This window comes from Acanthochromis polyacanthus, chromosome 19, assembly GCF_021347895.1.
Source record: "Acanthochromis polyacanthus isolate Apoly-LR-REF ecotype Palm Island chromosome 19, KAUST_Apoly_ChrSc, whole genome shotgun sequence".
Classification (NCBI taxonomy): domain Eukaryota; kingdom Metazoa; phylum Chordata; class Actinopteri; family Pomacentridae; genus Acanthochromis; species Acanthochromis polyacanthus.
In genome coordinates, this window is record NC_067131.1 from 16207546 (window position 1) to 16222819 (window position 15274).

Sequence of the window (15274 nt, forward strand, 5' to 3'; positions counted from 1 at the left end):
TATTTCATGTCATTTTTTCTTCTTCTTGTGCTTTCTTAAATAATCAAATTAAAAAATACCTTCTATCTCTCCACCAGAGGAGGCTATCTTGGAAAGATTCAGGTATGTGGTGCCAATGGCATCGTTTCCTGTCAAACGATCCCTGCAATCACACACAACCTTAGACTCCCACTGCACGCACACAACTGTTAAATGACAGGCAAAAATCATTGCTGCATTGTTATGCTCTGCTCACTATCTTAATGAGGCAACCAATAGAAAAACAGTGTCCCAGTCATGCTGTTTTTAGTGTAAATGTTTTCATTTCCAACAGAGAATTTACTGGCTCTCGGATTTGGGTGTGCTTTCACCACCTTCTGAGGTACACGCCGCTTTTCTAACCTTTTCCTCTGGCACTTATTTCCCTCCAGCCTTTCTGGACCTCACTTATCTGACTTCACTCGCTCAAAAACACACAATGATGAAAATTAGCTGAGAGACGGTGCCAACAGAGGCTGTTATTGTGGGAAAGGGAGGGGCCTGCTCAGTCTGACTCACACTGTGCTACATTATTCTCATGTGGCTGAAGTCAGGGCACTCACACTCACACACACACACACACACACACACACACACACACACACACACACACACACACACACACACACACACACACACACACACACACACACACACACACAAACCTGACCACACTGCTGAAACATTGTGGTACACTTTCTCAACTGGACTCAGAGCAAAACAGCACTGCCCCTTAACATTCCTTCTTAAACATACTGTAAAATGAGACTCTCTTACATTTAAACTGGGATCTTGCTGAACTTACCAATCAAACACAGTCAGTTTGACACGCTCACACATGGAAGGGAACTATGGAAAATACAAGAAACAGGTTAAACTGAAGGAAAACATAAATAACAGCTTATTTTCTGTAACTTTGTGCGACACAGATTTCCATCCTTAGGACTGCTCACCTTAACTTGAAGGTTCAGTACTTGGTTCCACTCAGGGTTTGCATTCTTCTCAATGATCTGAGTACTCAGCTGAAGACACAGACAAAAACTTGCATTAGATTTTCTTCTGTAAGACAACAATATAATATCCAGTTTGCTCATTTCAACAAACACTGATTAGGAACCTTTCTGCCAGCAAAGCGAGCCTCTAGAAAGGGATCCACCAGGTTCTTCCTGTTTTGATCTCCTCCAAAAAATTCTTTCAAGCTCTGGACAAAAGCATCGTCCACTGAAATGAGAAAACAGTAGAAGAAATATGTAATCACTTTGTGCTTACCGTAACATATTTTTTTTTGCTTTTCATCAGTTCTGACAGTCTTGAATTAAGAGATAATAAACTTAATGCTTTCTGTGCACAAACTAAGATCTTTCTGAATAAATTCTGAGCTTGTCTTACTTTGGGGAACGTCCTCAGCTCTGAACACCTTCAGCGACAGAGTGGCCCATCGCAGAGTCACACCTGCCGGCAGCAGCAGATTACTCTCTATGTCATCCTGGTCGTCATTGGACTCCTTCTTCTCTGCCTTCAGCGTGTCAGATATACAGAACAGAACAGCGTCCATGAGGGAAAGTAAGATGCAAAACCAGCACATTTACATGAGGAAGCAACCAGTAGCAGTGAAAGTAATCTGAGAGCAGTCAGTCGTACCGGAGGCTCGTCTCCAGTCCCCACTACGAAGAGGCTGACTTTCAAGTATCCTTTCGCCCCAGAGCTGGAGTCATCTGGATCATTCAACAGGAGCCACTTCCTCATAACACAGTGGGCTGCAACAGGACCACACACATATAAATACCCCAAAAAAGAGCTACAGACTTCATTAATTCAGACAGCACCATCAGGCAGAAAGTAAAGAGACAAGAAAAGCACTTTGTGACAAAGAAAAAAAGACGGTTAAAAAAAACCCTACATTTTCGCAATGTCGCTAAGCAAACAAATTATTTCAGTAGTGTATACCATGAAGAAGTGAATTTTTAATTTGATGATTTTGGCCGCTTAGGGGCATCTGCAATCGGTTGTAAATATAGCATTGCTATATTGTCACAAGCTTTGTAAGTACATGCCAAAAGCTGCTCATTTTGCATTGCTCATCCAGCAAATATAGTACAACTTACACATTCATGTGCAGTTGTGTTTTGTTTTTTTTCAGAGGCTTATACTATGAAGCAAGTTTGACAAAATTATCTGGATTGACAAAACCTAAAACCCCAGTCAGAGATAAAACTTTTTTAGTTAACCCAGGGTTTCTTTATCAGGCTCTGAGTGTGCGCCCATAAAAGAGGCAATCTGACTCTTCCTCTTTACAAAATGACCCAATCATTTGCCACCTACTACAGCAAAGAGGAAAAGATTGTTATAATGGAGAGCTATGAAGGAAATGTATTGATTTTATTTATTACGGTCAAAAGTGCTCTTATTGCCAGTGACACAAAGCAGAAAAGCTAGAAAACTGTTAATCGTCTTAAGTTCTAACACAAACACCTGCACAATGAAGCTCTTAAACTTTAAACTTCATTCATTTAAACATGATGCTCAATAATCAGGTCAGATAATGTCCCATAATAAAGGATATATGGAAATCAGTTTAGTGTTTAGTGTTTATTCAAATTAAAGTTAAACTACTGTTATTGATTGAATATTTTCTGTGATCAATTAAAAGACTAACACATTATCTAATCTATTTTCTAGTTCAACAGTGTAAAACACACTTGCAGCAAATCAGGACTATAATAAAAATGGATTTATGTATTATCTGCATGACACAGAGAACTCCATCTTCAGATTTAACATAAATCCCTAACCCATTCATCTTGCTTTTTCGTACACCCCACTGTGAAAGTCTAATATTCACTCTTTTTAAACTTTGTTTTGGTTTCCACCAGCTCCTGAGGAAAATATGTGATTATATATTTCACTGTTTTCACAGCTGGAAGCTGTCGTTGTCTGTGTGCTCTGTGGTGGGATTTTAAATCTTATTTACTGATAACAGCTGCGGATGAAAAGCAAACAAAAGAGCAGAAAAAATGGGCATGAATTTGCAGGTCAAAAATATGAAACACGGAACATCGCTAAAAAGCTCCACATAGCTGATGGCTACTGCAAAGTCTTGATAATTATGACTGTAATATGAGTGACATCATATATGTACAAGCAGCATGTGACCTACTGTTAATAAAACATACTAACTATTGCTATTGACTCTTTAACAATAAATGGAAAAAATGCAAAAAAAAAGAAAGATTTTTTACAAAGTTTTGTATCAACAAAATCAATGAAACACAATCAATTAGAAGTGTGCAAAAAAAGGCAAATGAAAACAGAATTATAACTCGCTGTCACATTCGGATCTCAGCAAGCCCAGTAACAACATCTTCTGGGCAAATGTAAATGACACTCAAATCTGTGGTTTGTGAAGAGCGTACCTGGTTCATCATAAATATAACCAACGTCCAGCTGTAAGAGAGAAGAAGGAGAGATAAGTCAGGCTCATTTGAACACACTGACCACACTTTTATTACATATTAACAGTTTTGTGTGGAGGAGATTAGATGAGGTACCTCAAATTCTCCCATGAGACTGTCGGCCCTCAGTGAATAGGAATTATACACCTGCAGAGAAGAGAAACAACAATACACAGTCTGTATAGAGAATGCACATGCAGACAGAGAACCTCAACATTTACATACATGCACTTACCCGGAAACTAATGTTCTGATCAAACAGGTCTGATGGTAGCATGTGGACATTGTAGAACAGCATCTGGAAAAATACAAAAATAGTACAAGGCATGTAAATGAAGACAAGGGAAGCATTTTTACATCTCAGCAGAATCTCACCTTAATCTGGCTGAATTATTTAAAATGTGACACAATAAAACAGAATAGAAAGCTTTTTTTTTAAAAGTCTGTGTTGTATGTAGTCTCCCTGTGACAGTAAAGTGACAGTACCTCATCAAAGAAAGGGTTGTTTCCTCTCTTGATTCTCGTCCTGTGGGTCTGTCCACACACATTAACCTTCACTACTGGTTTGATGTTGTTGCCAGACAACTGACGGGCCTCGATGATCCGCACACGAATCTAAAAAACACAGAGTATTATAGTGTCAGTGTGGATAAATACATATGTAGCTCATTCTGACCAAAAGCACCTCCATTTGTTTGAATGCAATCTAGATTTATAATTAGAAATTCTGTGGGAGAAAATAGTTCTGTGTGATGCTGTTTGTAATGTATGCTCCCTTAATTTCCCACATCATATCTTTTTTAATAGCTACTATCAAATAAACTCATGAAATGAACAAAAACATCTGAAAGACAAAAAATATCCAGGCCAGGCATACCAAAGGATTAAAAAGAGTGAAAGTAGCTTTTCAAAAGTAACATGGCTAACATAAATCTCATGTATTGAAATGAACAGAGCTCACACTTAATCATGATCATCTTATCCTCAACTATAATCTTTCTATTCCCTCATCCCATGAACATGGTGTGAAGCACTATTTTTCACCAGCAATATGCTATCAGCATAACTTTAAAACAAATCAAATCATACACATGCTGATTAAGTGCTATGTTTTCAACTAAACAAGGACCGGTTCTGTTCTTGACCTGCACATTAAAAAATTACAGTAGCTACTCATAATCATTTATAGAGCACTAATGCAAAAGCACTTTCAAACTAACCTGGAAGTCCTGAGGCTTGTTTACGAGACGACGATTCTGTGCCCGTGCCACCCTCCTTCGAAGGCTAACAGACTGACCAGGGGAGGAGACGCCTGCAGAGCCACCTTGACCTCCATCTGGTAAGGTCTCAACACCTTCATCACCACCACCACCATCACCACCATCTTCTAAACACCACAAAGACGAGATGATCAGAGGCTGAATACCTGGCATGCCTCTAGTCAAATTTAATGTCACAATCAGAGATTCTACAATGAAACTATAAAAACTTACCAGCATCCACTGCAGCGTCTCCAGCTTGAGGGTCATTGGGGTTTGGTGCAGCATTTGGTGGAGGATCGTAGCCAATAATGAGATTGATTGTAGCCTTGAAGGAAATTATTAGATGGTCCGTTAGTCAAATAACTTTTCAAATACAATACTGTTATTTTTTGCTACAGTTTTGGTTTATACAAACTGACAGAATGAAACTTACTCCAATGTTCTGTCCATTTTCATTGACCAAAGGAACATTTTTGGATGGCAGTGACCTCACTTGACCTGCAGCAAGGGCTCTTAAAGAGATTTTGGTGGAGCCAAGGAATCTGTTAATGGAAACACACAAAGGAATAGGTTTGTATCGATTGATTATACTATCTGTTGATTTTGGCATGACACATTTATATATGTATCAGAATATTTTCTACTATCATGAAAACTTTCTTTGACAGAGCATAGAACTGAAGGAAAAGCTTGGGATAATTTAAAGACAATGGCATCCCATAGTGTCCATCAGAGCAGCTCCAGTTCTGTTTTCATCACTGCATGCAGCACATGTAGCAGAGTGCACATCACAGCTGAGCAGATTGTGGTGCTTTGTGTTCATGATAGTTTGTGAACTACTTGCTGGAAAGTTAATAAATGACCCAATCATTTCCCATTTAATATAACTCTAATGGCCAGTTCGTGTTTTCCAACAGGGATGTTCTGGTCTGTTACACAGACGGTTGCATTTCCCTTCATATCAAACACAGACGAGCACACAGGGAAACAGTAACTACTTAGTGATTAAGCAGGGTGTCAGTCTCATTTCTGAGGTGTGTTCAGCACAGTGGGCTGACATTTCACAGGATTTCTGGAGAAATTAGGACTTCCTAATATGTCTGGGCTAAATATGTGAATTTTATGTACATATCAAAGCATCTCCAAAGTCTAACAGTGAATGTACCGTAATAGTAATATCCAATTTATTTTTTAATTTCCTACTGAGACAGCTGTGTGACCTGGACTTGACATTAGATCTTTGCTTGACTTGCTCAAATAAAAAGCAGCCCCTTATCTGGTGTCAAGAAAAAGCATGTCTTGTACATGCAAGAAACAGACTAAACAAAATGTTTTGCAAGTTCTAAGAACTGCAATCGTCTGTCCTTACTCATCTATGTTCTTACCTCCCTTACTCCCACCCCCTGCTCATACCTATAAATTCAGCACGCACTCAGTATGTTTTGTTCTTTCTCTGCAGATTCTGATGATAAACTTTCTCTGCATAAAGAATTAAACACTGAAAAGACTCCTTATTTTCTCAAGTCTCTTTATATCAGTATCACAGAACTCTGTGGGAAAACAGCAGTTTTTCCACCACAATACTAGCCTAGCCACGCTAGACCCAGCTCTTAAGACACAAGGGTCTAGGAACGCTCAACAGGGAGGGAGGCGGGCTAAAAGATTGTCTTTCAAATCACTCTGCAGCAATTGGGTAGGTAGACAACCAATCAGCTCAACGAATAGGCTGACGGAGTTCCTAGAGCGCCGGATTGCGGCTAAGTCCCATTAGCTTCCCAACCAGCGGAGCCAACTGGTATATTAAGGATTTGCCATATCCCGTAGGCATAAGTCCAAATACGTCTTTCTTCTCAATGAAACACTTAAGTGCTGTCCTTTGTTTATCTTTCAAGTTGAATTTTAGCTTCAAATCTTTAAGGGCTGTGGCCAAAGCCAAGTTGAAAGATAACTGTTTATTGTGCGCCGGTTGTTTCTGTCAGAATCGTCGCACCTCTGTCGTCACTTAGTTACGCCTGTCTTCTGACTCTACACTTCATGGTGATTTGTTCGGCCAGTTTTAGGAGCATCCAACCTCGAGCCTTATGGAGGGTAACTAGACCCACCCTGGCAGAGAATTAATTTCGTTGCCGTGGGTTGTCTAGCGCGGCTAGGCTACCACACTACTACACTTACAAGTCTTTTAATGATAAATTATTATACGTGTGTGTATATATATATATATATATATATATATATGTATATGTATATATATATATATATATGTATATGTATATATGTATATATATACGTATACGTATATATGTGTGTTTAGTAATCAGATTACTGACCACACAGAAGTGAAATACTGTATGTGTGCTCAGTGTAGTCACATTCACAAAAGGGGCATAGAGAAGGTCACCACCCATAGCTAACAAACCCTGCCTGCTCAGACAAACAAACTAACCCCATGAGCTGGCTGACACTCAACACCACACAGAAACCACCAGCCTTTGATTTTATAGTCTGTTTTGATCCTGCATGGAGAAGGCTGAACACTATTTTTCTAAGACGTCAAAAAACAATCAGGTAAAACTGAGAAGTTCATGATAAACACAGTTGCCTAAAAATAATCTGCAGTCCTGTCACCTGGAACATCCTGATAATAGAATTCACCATAGCACACTGAGGGTAAATGATAGCAGGGTTTCCATGAGGTCTTGCCTCTGTGAATGGCTCAACCATTTTCCGTGAGGAATGTTAATTATGGCGTTTCCTGTCAAATGGTGAAGCAATCATTAGCACTTCAGTGATTAAGAACCAGATGGTAGTCACCAAAATCCCAATCCCATTTCTTAGTTAACTCCTTTTTTTTGTATATGAAAGAAAACAATTACATGAAGGAATGTGTGGGACATTATTTGACTTTGTGGGATGAGCCCAAATGACAAAACTCTGCTTTACTTTGTTCCAGTCCTTATTATCTTTATCATTCTTTGCCTACAATGTCAGTTAAAAACTGCCTTGTAGCATTTTATTAGTGCTTGTATTGGATTGCAGGGGGCATTAAGTGCAGCCAAAAACTATACAGCTTGATGTGCAGCTTGTAAACGATGTAAAAGCAACAACACGCTGTTAGCTCTGACAAGAACAACAATCACTGACAAATCTTCAAAAAGCTGCAACTAAATCCTTAAAAGGTCAAATATTTGAACCATCTATGTCTGGCTGGGTGAAATAAAGATGATATTGTGCAAAAGAATGCTTTCACGTAAATCATATCGTTCTTTGGGTGGACTGAGCAATTATTTTGAGGCAGCTTTCCTGATAAAGAGGCATTTTTGTAACATAGAATCACATTCTCCCTACAGACCTTTAATCTCACACCGAACGCTCAGATACAGCTGGCCAAAAATATAAGCATCAGCTGCATCCATGTTTTTAAAATTTAATTTTTTTCCACTTTTCTGACAATGTCAATTTCACTTGGAATGATAATGTAAGCAGCAAAGGAAATCATTATTTTATGAATGTATTAATCAAAAACTTCAAACTAATATAAAAGCATGCATTAAAGAATTATTAGAAATCATAACTATTGTATTATTATGATTTGGAATTAAGTAGATATACATGTATCATACAAGTATAATACCCTTTTTTTGTATGATAGTTACATTTTACTCCGAATCACTAGAGCACTGCTCCTACTGCATTCATTGTACTACAGAAACATGACTTTTACAGATTTGACTATATATCCAACTAGAAAAGCACTCGGAGAGCGCATACCTCCGCCATGCCGTTTGTCTGTCTGTCTGTCTGTCCGTCTGTGTGTGTGTGTGTGTGTGTGTGTGTGTGTGTGTGTGTGTCTGTTTGTCTGTTAACAGCATAACTCAAAAAGTCATGGACGGATTTTCACCATATTTTTACAGGATGTCCGGAAGAGCACATCCATGGAGTGTGCTGTCCAATTGTACAGCGTGTTGTCCTTTGACCTTCAAAAAATTCCTGGATCCAGACGGTGATTCGGATCACCTCCAAAATCGAATCGATTGTTACTTGTGTTCTTCCGGACATCCTGTAAAAATTTGGTGAAAATCCGTCCATGACTTTTTGAGTTATGCTGTTAACAGACAAACAGACACACACACACACACACACACACACACACACACAAACGGACAGACACACAAACAAACTCCGGTGATTACATAACCTCCTGGCGGAGGTAACAATAGGAATGGAATCCGAGTAATAAACTGAACAGGATTTGGACTTTATCAAAAAACTGTGGCTTCAGGTAGGAAGCATCTGCGGGGAGTTTTTACTTGCACAGCACTGCAGCTTCTGTCTACGAAACCAAAAAGGGACATTCAGGAGAAAGAATAAATTCAAGTGCAGAATTGTTCCTGGATTCTGAGATTTTTTCATCTTGTATTGGCTGTTTTCAGCTTGACTGCACTCTGATATGAGTGACATGAAGGGAACAAGTCATGCAGTATTCTTAAATGGCATCAAACCGCGACAAAAAACTGCAAGTTTTGGGGAAATGATTACGGTCCTGCAGCGTTTATGCTGTGAACAGAAGAGGGAAGGCTTAACAACAGTGAGAACTTCCCATGTGAACACAGAGTAGCCAAAACAGACTTTGTGACCATTGTCAAGGCCTGGTGAGTCATACAGAGAGAAATATCACTCATGTTCAAAATATTGCCTTCCACATGCAGGGTGAACTTCCTCCCACGGAGCTAATATTGGATGCAAAATGTTCTCCATTTGTTGGGATGTTAAATCTTTCTGTGACCACTGGAACAACTGACACTAGTGCTTCTCATCACCAGACCTTTAGTCATACATGTACATACACATTTCTGAGTTTTGATATTTTCCACATTGTATCATTTTATTTATGACATTTCTGGTATGATGAAGTTCTCATTTATCTCACCAGTAATAATCAGCTAACTGTGGGTGTGAACAAGTGACTTAGAACACAGACAGCTGTGTCCTTGGCTGCGTTTCAGTTCAAAAAGTAACACCCTCCCTCTGTCTGCACTCACACAACTGTTAGGATGGGTGAGCGTGATCATTCCAGCGTTGACATGATACAGTTCATCTAATTTTGATACAAGGATGTGAAAACCAGCCATCGTACAGTTACAAGACTCCAAAGTCCAGGCATATTTTTTCCATATAAGGGCTCCTGAATGGTCGCATTTGCAACTTTTTTTGAAGAATGTGGGAGTTAAATTTCAACTGGTGCCAGTGCATGATGATCATTAAGCTGTACTGGTGTCGTTGTAACCACTAGCAGGTACTGCTTGAACACAGTGGTGGAAAGTAGTGTTTTTATAACTTCAGTGGCTCTGTCATTCTGTCTCTGAATGGTGTATCAAACATGCTGTTTAGCTGATGTGTGCTAAAACTATGGTGAGCTGTAGCTGATTATTTAAAAAGAAAATGAGGGAAGAGGAGGTGGACAAAGAGCGATATGACTCAGACACACCTGATGATCAGAGAGCGGCTCTAGGCAGAGAGACAACGACTGAACAGGTGAAGGGAAAAAGCAATTCATTCACTTACAATGGCTAATGCAGAAGTAGGGCGCCAAAAAATTAATCACAATCACAATTTTTGCTCTGCACCATTACATGAACACAGTATACTCTGGTATTTATACTTGTAAAATGTGCTGTTTTTTCCAGTCATTGCACATGTAGAAAAAAAATCACTGCAGCTACCAAGCAGCAGCTATAACAGCCAGCAATGTGGGGCGTTTAGGGAACATCTGTAAATTGTAGTGTCTATTGTTAAGAAAATATCTAGCAAGTGATGTGTTTTGACTGTGACAAGGAAGAAGGTGTGATCAAATAGGAAAATTCATCGCACCAGTGCTATTCAGTGAAAAAGTTAGTCAGGAGCCCTGGACATACAAGTCAAAACTAAATGAAAACGTGCAGAATCACTGATGTCTGTTCTTAATAAGACAGGAAATTAAACAATATTCCGAGGATTTAATGTGAAAAAAAATGTTTCTGCCATGTCCTATTATGAATTTTGTAACATTTCGGCTTTCCAAAACACAGTAGAATTGAATAAAGTGGCCATTTTATTGTTATCTTAGTGTCGTCATCCATTCAATGATATGTAAAAGCCTGCAGCTCTGTTCTTAGCTTAATAGTTAATCATTAAATTTACTTTAAGTTAAATGGAAAGCAGAGCTTTTAAACAGAAGAATGCAAAGCAGATGCAAGGATGACAGTTCAGTTGACCGCACGGTTTCAAATGAGTTTCACAAAGGTTAATTTTTAACCTTGAACTACGTTTACTAATTTGTCTGTTCTGATACGTTTGACTGTATCATTTTTAGCCATGATAATAATGTGGCTTTATGGACATCAGGTGTCCGTTTGTAGCCATCATAAGACAGAAAAATCAACAACTTGGATGGACTGCCATTAAATCATTTAGGGTTCCCAAAGGATGCTGACTTTGGTGGTCCTTTGACTTTTTCTGTCTGAGGTTTGCATTTGTAGCTGAGCTTGAAAACAAAGTCTCTGCAGCCATCTTGCTCAAGAACACCCCCAAGTAGTTATTTTGTGCTAGTGAAACCAGAACTCTGTCTAAATTAATGTGAAGAAGTCATCAGGCAGAAAAACTGCATGCACAGAATCTGTCAAATCTGACAAAAGATGCTTAAAATTTAGTTAGTTTGCGCCACAATAAGGTTTAAAAAGCATTTTCCCCCACAGATTCTCCTTCTACTATACATGTAGATAGTTTCACAGCTTTGCACTGGAGTCACTGCAACAACGCAATTATCTGGACTTTCCCGGTTTGACTGTACTAAAGTAGATGATTGGCTTTTTGGGAGTCATGCAGGACATGTGTCATACTGCCATCATCTTTGGTGTTACACAATTCTCCCCAAGATTCCTATCCAGGAAGTGGGAAGTCTCTCTAAACCATTAGAAAGATTTCTGTTGTCAGATATTCAAGGTCCCTAGAGAATAAACTCTAATGACTTTCTTCATCCTCTGACTTCTCCTCTACTGCACCACTGGCAGATCAAAGTTTTAACCCATTCAGTGAAATCTCCCAACATCTATGAAATGGATCGACACAAAATGTTTCCCTCCTTGAGGCTGGCTTTTTCGGTTCTCAGCGAAATGTCTATTGTCATCAGATTTGGTACAGATGTTTATGGCTCCCAGATGCTGAATCCTAATGACTATAATGATCTCCTGACTTTTCCTCTAGTGCCATCATCAGGAAACAAGAGCTTCAACTTCAGCTATTTTTCATAGTTAGTGCAAATTAATGCATGTCAGTATGAATGCCATGTCTAAGCACAGAGCTGCTTGCTAGGCTTCATACCTGATCAGTCTAAAATACTGTAATAACAGCAGATGGACATCACAAAATAATCATGTGTCATGTCCCATTCAAAGAACAGGTCTGGGAAAATAAGTCATTTTGCCTGTGTGTACACTTAAAGACAGACATTTGAGTGTCAAATGTACTGGAGAGGGTGCTGCTATTTACTGTATTTAGTCCCAAAACCTTCTAATTCTTTTCTCAAATCATATAGTTTTAAAAAAAAGACACTGATTTGCTTCTTCCTTCCTGTTGCCACGACGACAGGGATTGCCCACAACAACATCTGCAAAACTATTTGAGACCGAGAAGTCCTCCTCTGCTCCCACTGCGTAGATCTTTTGGGAGTGTGTCAGACTGGCCAGCCCAGTGGAAAACTTTACTAGCAGTGCTCTCAAGTGCTGGAGAGGCACATCTGAAAAGCTCCTCCCTCAGTTATGACTGTCCCCTGCACAAAGGAAACTTTTACTCTGTAGAGCACATCCACAGAAAATGCATATATACTGTAGTTTGGCTTATCTAATATGAAGCAAGCTTTTTCATGTGATTTGTTTACTTATAACAGACACGACTTTGATCGCAGTAATTAGTGATGTCTAGGAAACATTCTTTGCGGTTGGTCCAGATTGGTCCCATATGTGACTCTGGTTTTATTTGGAAGTTATAAACTTGGAATGTCTTGAAGCAGCTCAATACATCTCACATTTCAACACGTCTCCTAACACATCATGCCAGATTAAAGTGGGTCATACATTTACTACGATTACTCAACATTTCTTTTTAAACTTTTTCTTGTTTTTTGTCACACAGTAGTATGCAAATTCCAGCAGGAAAGCCTGGAGACAAGCAGCAATTCATCCATCCATTGTTGCCCCATGAGGATCAGTCATCCCACACAGGCCTGCAAGTCTCGGCATGGCAAGCAGGGTGTGAGGGGGTAGAAACAGGCAGCTACACAGCCAAAACACTGGCTCACTATGAAAATATCCAACTCATTTCCCGGTATAGCAGTGTGTCAGTGTAGATTTGGTGTCCAAAGCAGCAGGTATAGCAGCTGGTGGCGGGTACAAATGATTATTTAGTAGCTCAGGTAATTCAAAAGGACTTCAACTTCAGTCTGACTTAATGACAGTTTTCATTGCGCTCTAGCTGAATTATTAGTTCAAGAAATTGGCATTCATGCAGCTGAAAAGGACAAAGAGACACGTAACACATCAGCTACTGTTGGCTAACACTCTGCCTGACTGAACAAACATATTTCCCAGTATCTTCTCGTTCAGACACGACCGAGTTTACACTGTGATTCAGCAAAGGTGAGGCATTTGACTTCTCTTTCATCACAGCGATCCGTCCGTTGCACAAGGCATAAACCAAAGCTAACAGGGAGCTCAGTCTTGCACTTACTTATCTTTCCCAATAGTTTCATAGTCTTTAACAATCACGTCTATGTGGGAGCCGGAGTCCAGTGGAATTCCCTTTAGGTCAAACTCAAGCACCTGCAGGAGAAGATGAGGAACGCACAGCTCATCACAAACGATGCTTTATGAAACAACATTTTATTTAAGAACAGTAAATACAACTAACAATGACCAGCAGTAAGACTCAACACATTATAAGTTATAGACACGTTAATTATAAACTCGTGAAAGTCATGTGTTGATTGCAGCTATATTTACCATGTGATGTCTAGTAATGCAGTTACGGTGGTGATATCTTGTAATAAACCAATTACTGTTACTTTCTTTAGCAACTGATGCAAACTGATTTAAAGCAAACTAAATGAGCGAGGCAGAGATATTTGCACACTAGTAATAAGTGTGGGAGTGTGTTTTTTCGTGCATACCTCATTCCATACAGGATTCAACTCGCTGTCAATCGATTTCGTTTTCTTCTTCTCATCTGAAATGGGAATAATAGTTTTTGGATTCAATTGCCATGTGACAGAACAACAGAACTGCACATTCTTTACACTAAAAATACTACATAGTGCATGATTTCTAAAGATCCAAACACAAGTGCCAACCAGCTGACAAAGGTGACAAAGTTAGTTAAGCATTTTGTAATTTTGTGCGCTTTCAAGCAAATATTATGCTGGTGCCAATGTGTGGCAGAATTTTATTTTATTTTTTTTTTGAAGGAAGACGGCAAAAGCAGCCAAACCTGTAGGTGATGATGACACCAGGAGAAAAAAAAAGGAAACAGAAAACAGCTGAGATCAATTAGGGCTGGTTGCCAGGATTAACTAACCGTCTCCATGAGGAAATATTGTTTTGTCAAATACATACGTAACTACATCTGATTTTAATGCAGTAGCTGACGGCTGATTTCCCTACTAATTCTAACTTGTCTTTGCTCTTTATCATCGAATTCCTTTTTCCTTTTTTTTGTGCCTGAGCTCATTTATTAACAGTTTATCCTACAGATCTAAGAATAGCCCCTGTCCAGCTGTGTCTGCATCTGGAAATGCCGGCCAAGCTTTAAACAATTCTGAAACTTCTCTTTTCAGGTTCAAATTGGCTATTTGGCATGCAGTTAAAGCACATCTAGCTATAATAAGAGCACTACTTTACTTTTTTTTAATTGCATGGTCTATTATTATCACAGCAAAATGGCCATATATGTCCATCATACCAGATAAAAAAACCCCAACAACTTAACACTCAATTACACACCTTTAACATCAAATATTAGGTTACAGGATACTTTTTACTCTGGACTACATGGAATCTAAACTTTACTGCAGATTTACCTTTAAAAATCACAGAGGTAATTGGATCAGGAGTTCCAACTTTCTTCTTAGGCAGCCCCTTGGCCGACTCCACTACAACCCGCAGCATGGCAGCGGTAAACAGGTGAAAAGAAAAAAAAAGATTAAATCAGTGAAGTCATGTAAAGAAAAGTCTGCGGGAGATTGTCTTGCTTTGGCATCCTCACCGCCCCATCAATGGAGCAGACAGGGCAGGACTGAGCGAGGAAGTCCGGGACCCTTTAGAGAGGACGGGGGGAAGCTGGGGCGTGTCACGGGTGTGTAATTACTGTGGGTTAAAGCTGGTGAGCTGCTGCTGCCATCTGTGAGTGAGAGAGGAGATGGAAAAGCAGAGCTGGAGGAGAGTTCATGTGTTCCAGAGAGACCACTGTGACTGAGGTCCACTACAGCGGCTTCTGTGAGATGGTAAAAGTCACATT

The 15274-nt window shown here is 39.4% G+C and overlaps 1 protein-coding gene across 2 annotated transcripts in view; it reads right to left on the reverse strand.

The window, feature by feature from the left end:
- The window catches only part of LOC110961665 (myoferlin-like), a 39558-nt gene extending 24494 nt beyond the window's left edge, over positions 1-15064 (reverse strand). For both annotated transcript variants that reach the window (XM_051939568.1, XM_051939569.1), the window contains exons 1-16: positions 14838-15064; positions 13932-13987; positions 13493-13584; positions 5166-5274; positions 4964-5057; positions 4691-4857; positions 3957-4085; positions 3706-3768; positions 3567-3617; positions 3432-3462; positions 1660-1775; positions 1408-1534; positions 1136-1239; positions 972-1040; positions 824-867; positions 60-142 (exon numbers count right to left, since the gene is read on the reverse strand). In XM_051939568.1, coding sequence (XP_051795528.1) covers positions 60-142; positions 824-867; positions 972-1040; positions 1136-1239; positions 1408-1534; positions 1660-1775; positions 3432-3462; positions 3567-3617; positions 3706-3768; positions 3957-4085; positions 4691-4857; positions 4964-5057; positions 5166-5274; positions 13493-13584; positions 13932-13987; positions 14838-14925 — 1423 coding nt within the window. In that variant the 5' untranslated portion in view covers positions 14926-15064. The remainder of the gene's footprint in view (positions 1-59; positions 143-823; positions 868-971; positions 1041-1135; positions 1240-1407; positions 1535-1659; positions 1776-3431; positions 3463-3566; positions 3618-3705; positions 3769-3956; positions 4086-4690; positions 4858-4963; positions 5058-5165; positions 5275-13492; positions 13585-13931; positions 13988-14837) is intronic.
- Positions 15065-15274: the final 210 nt, after the last annotated feature.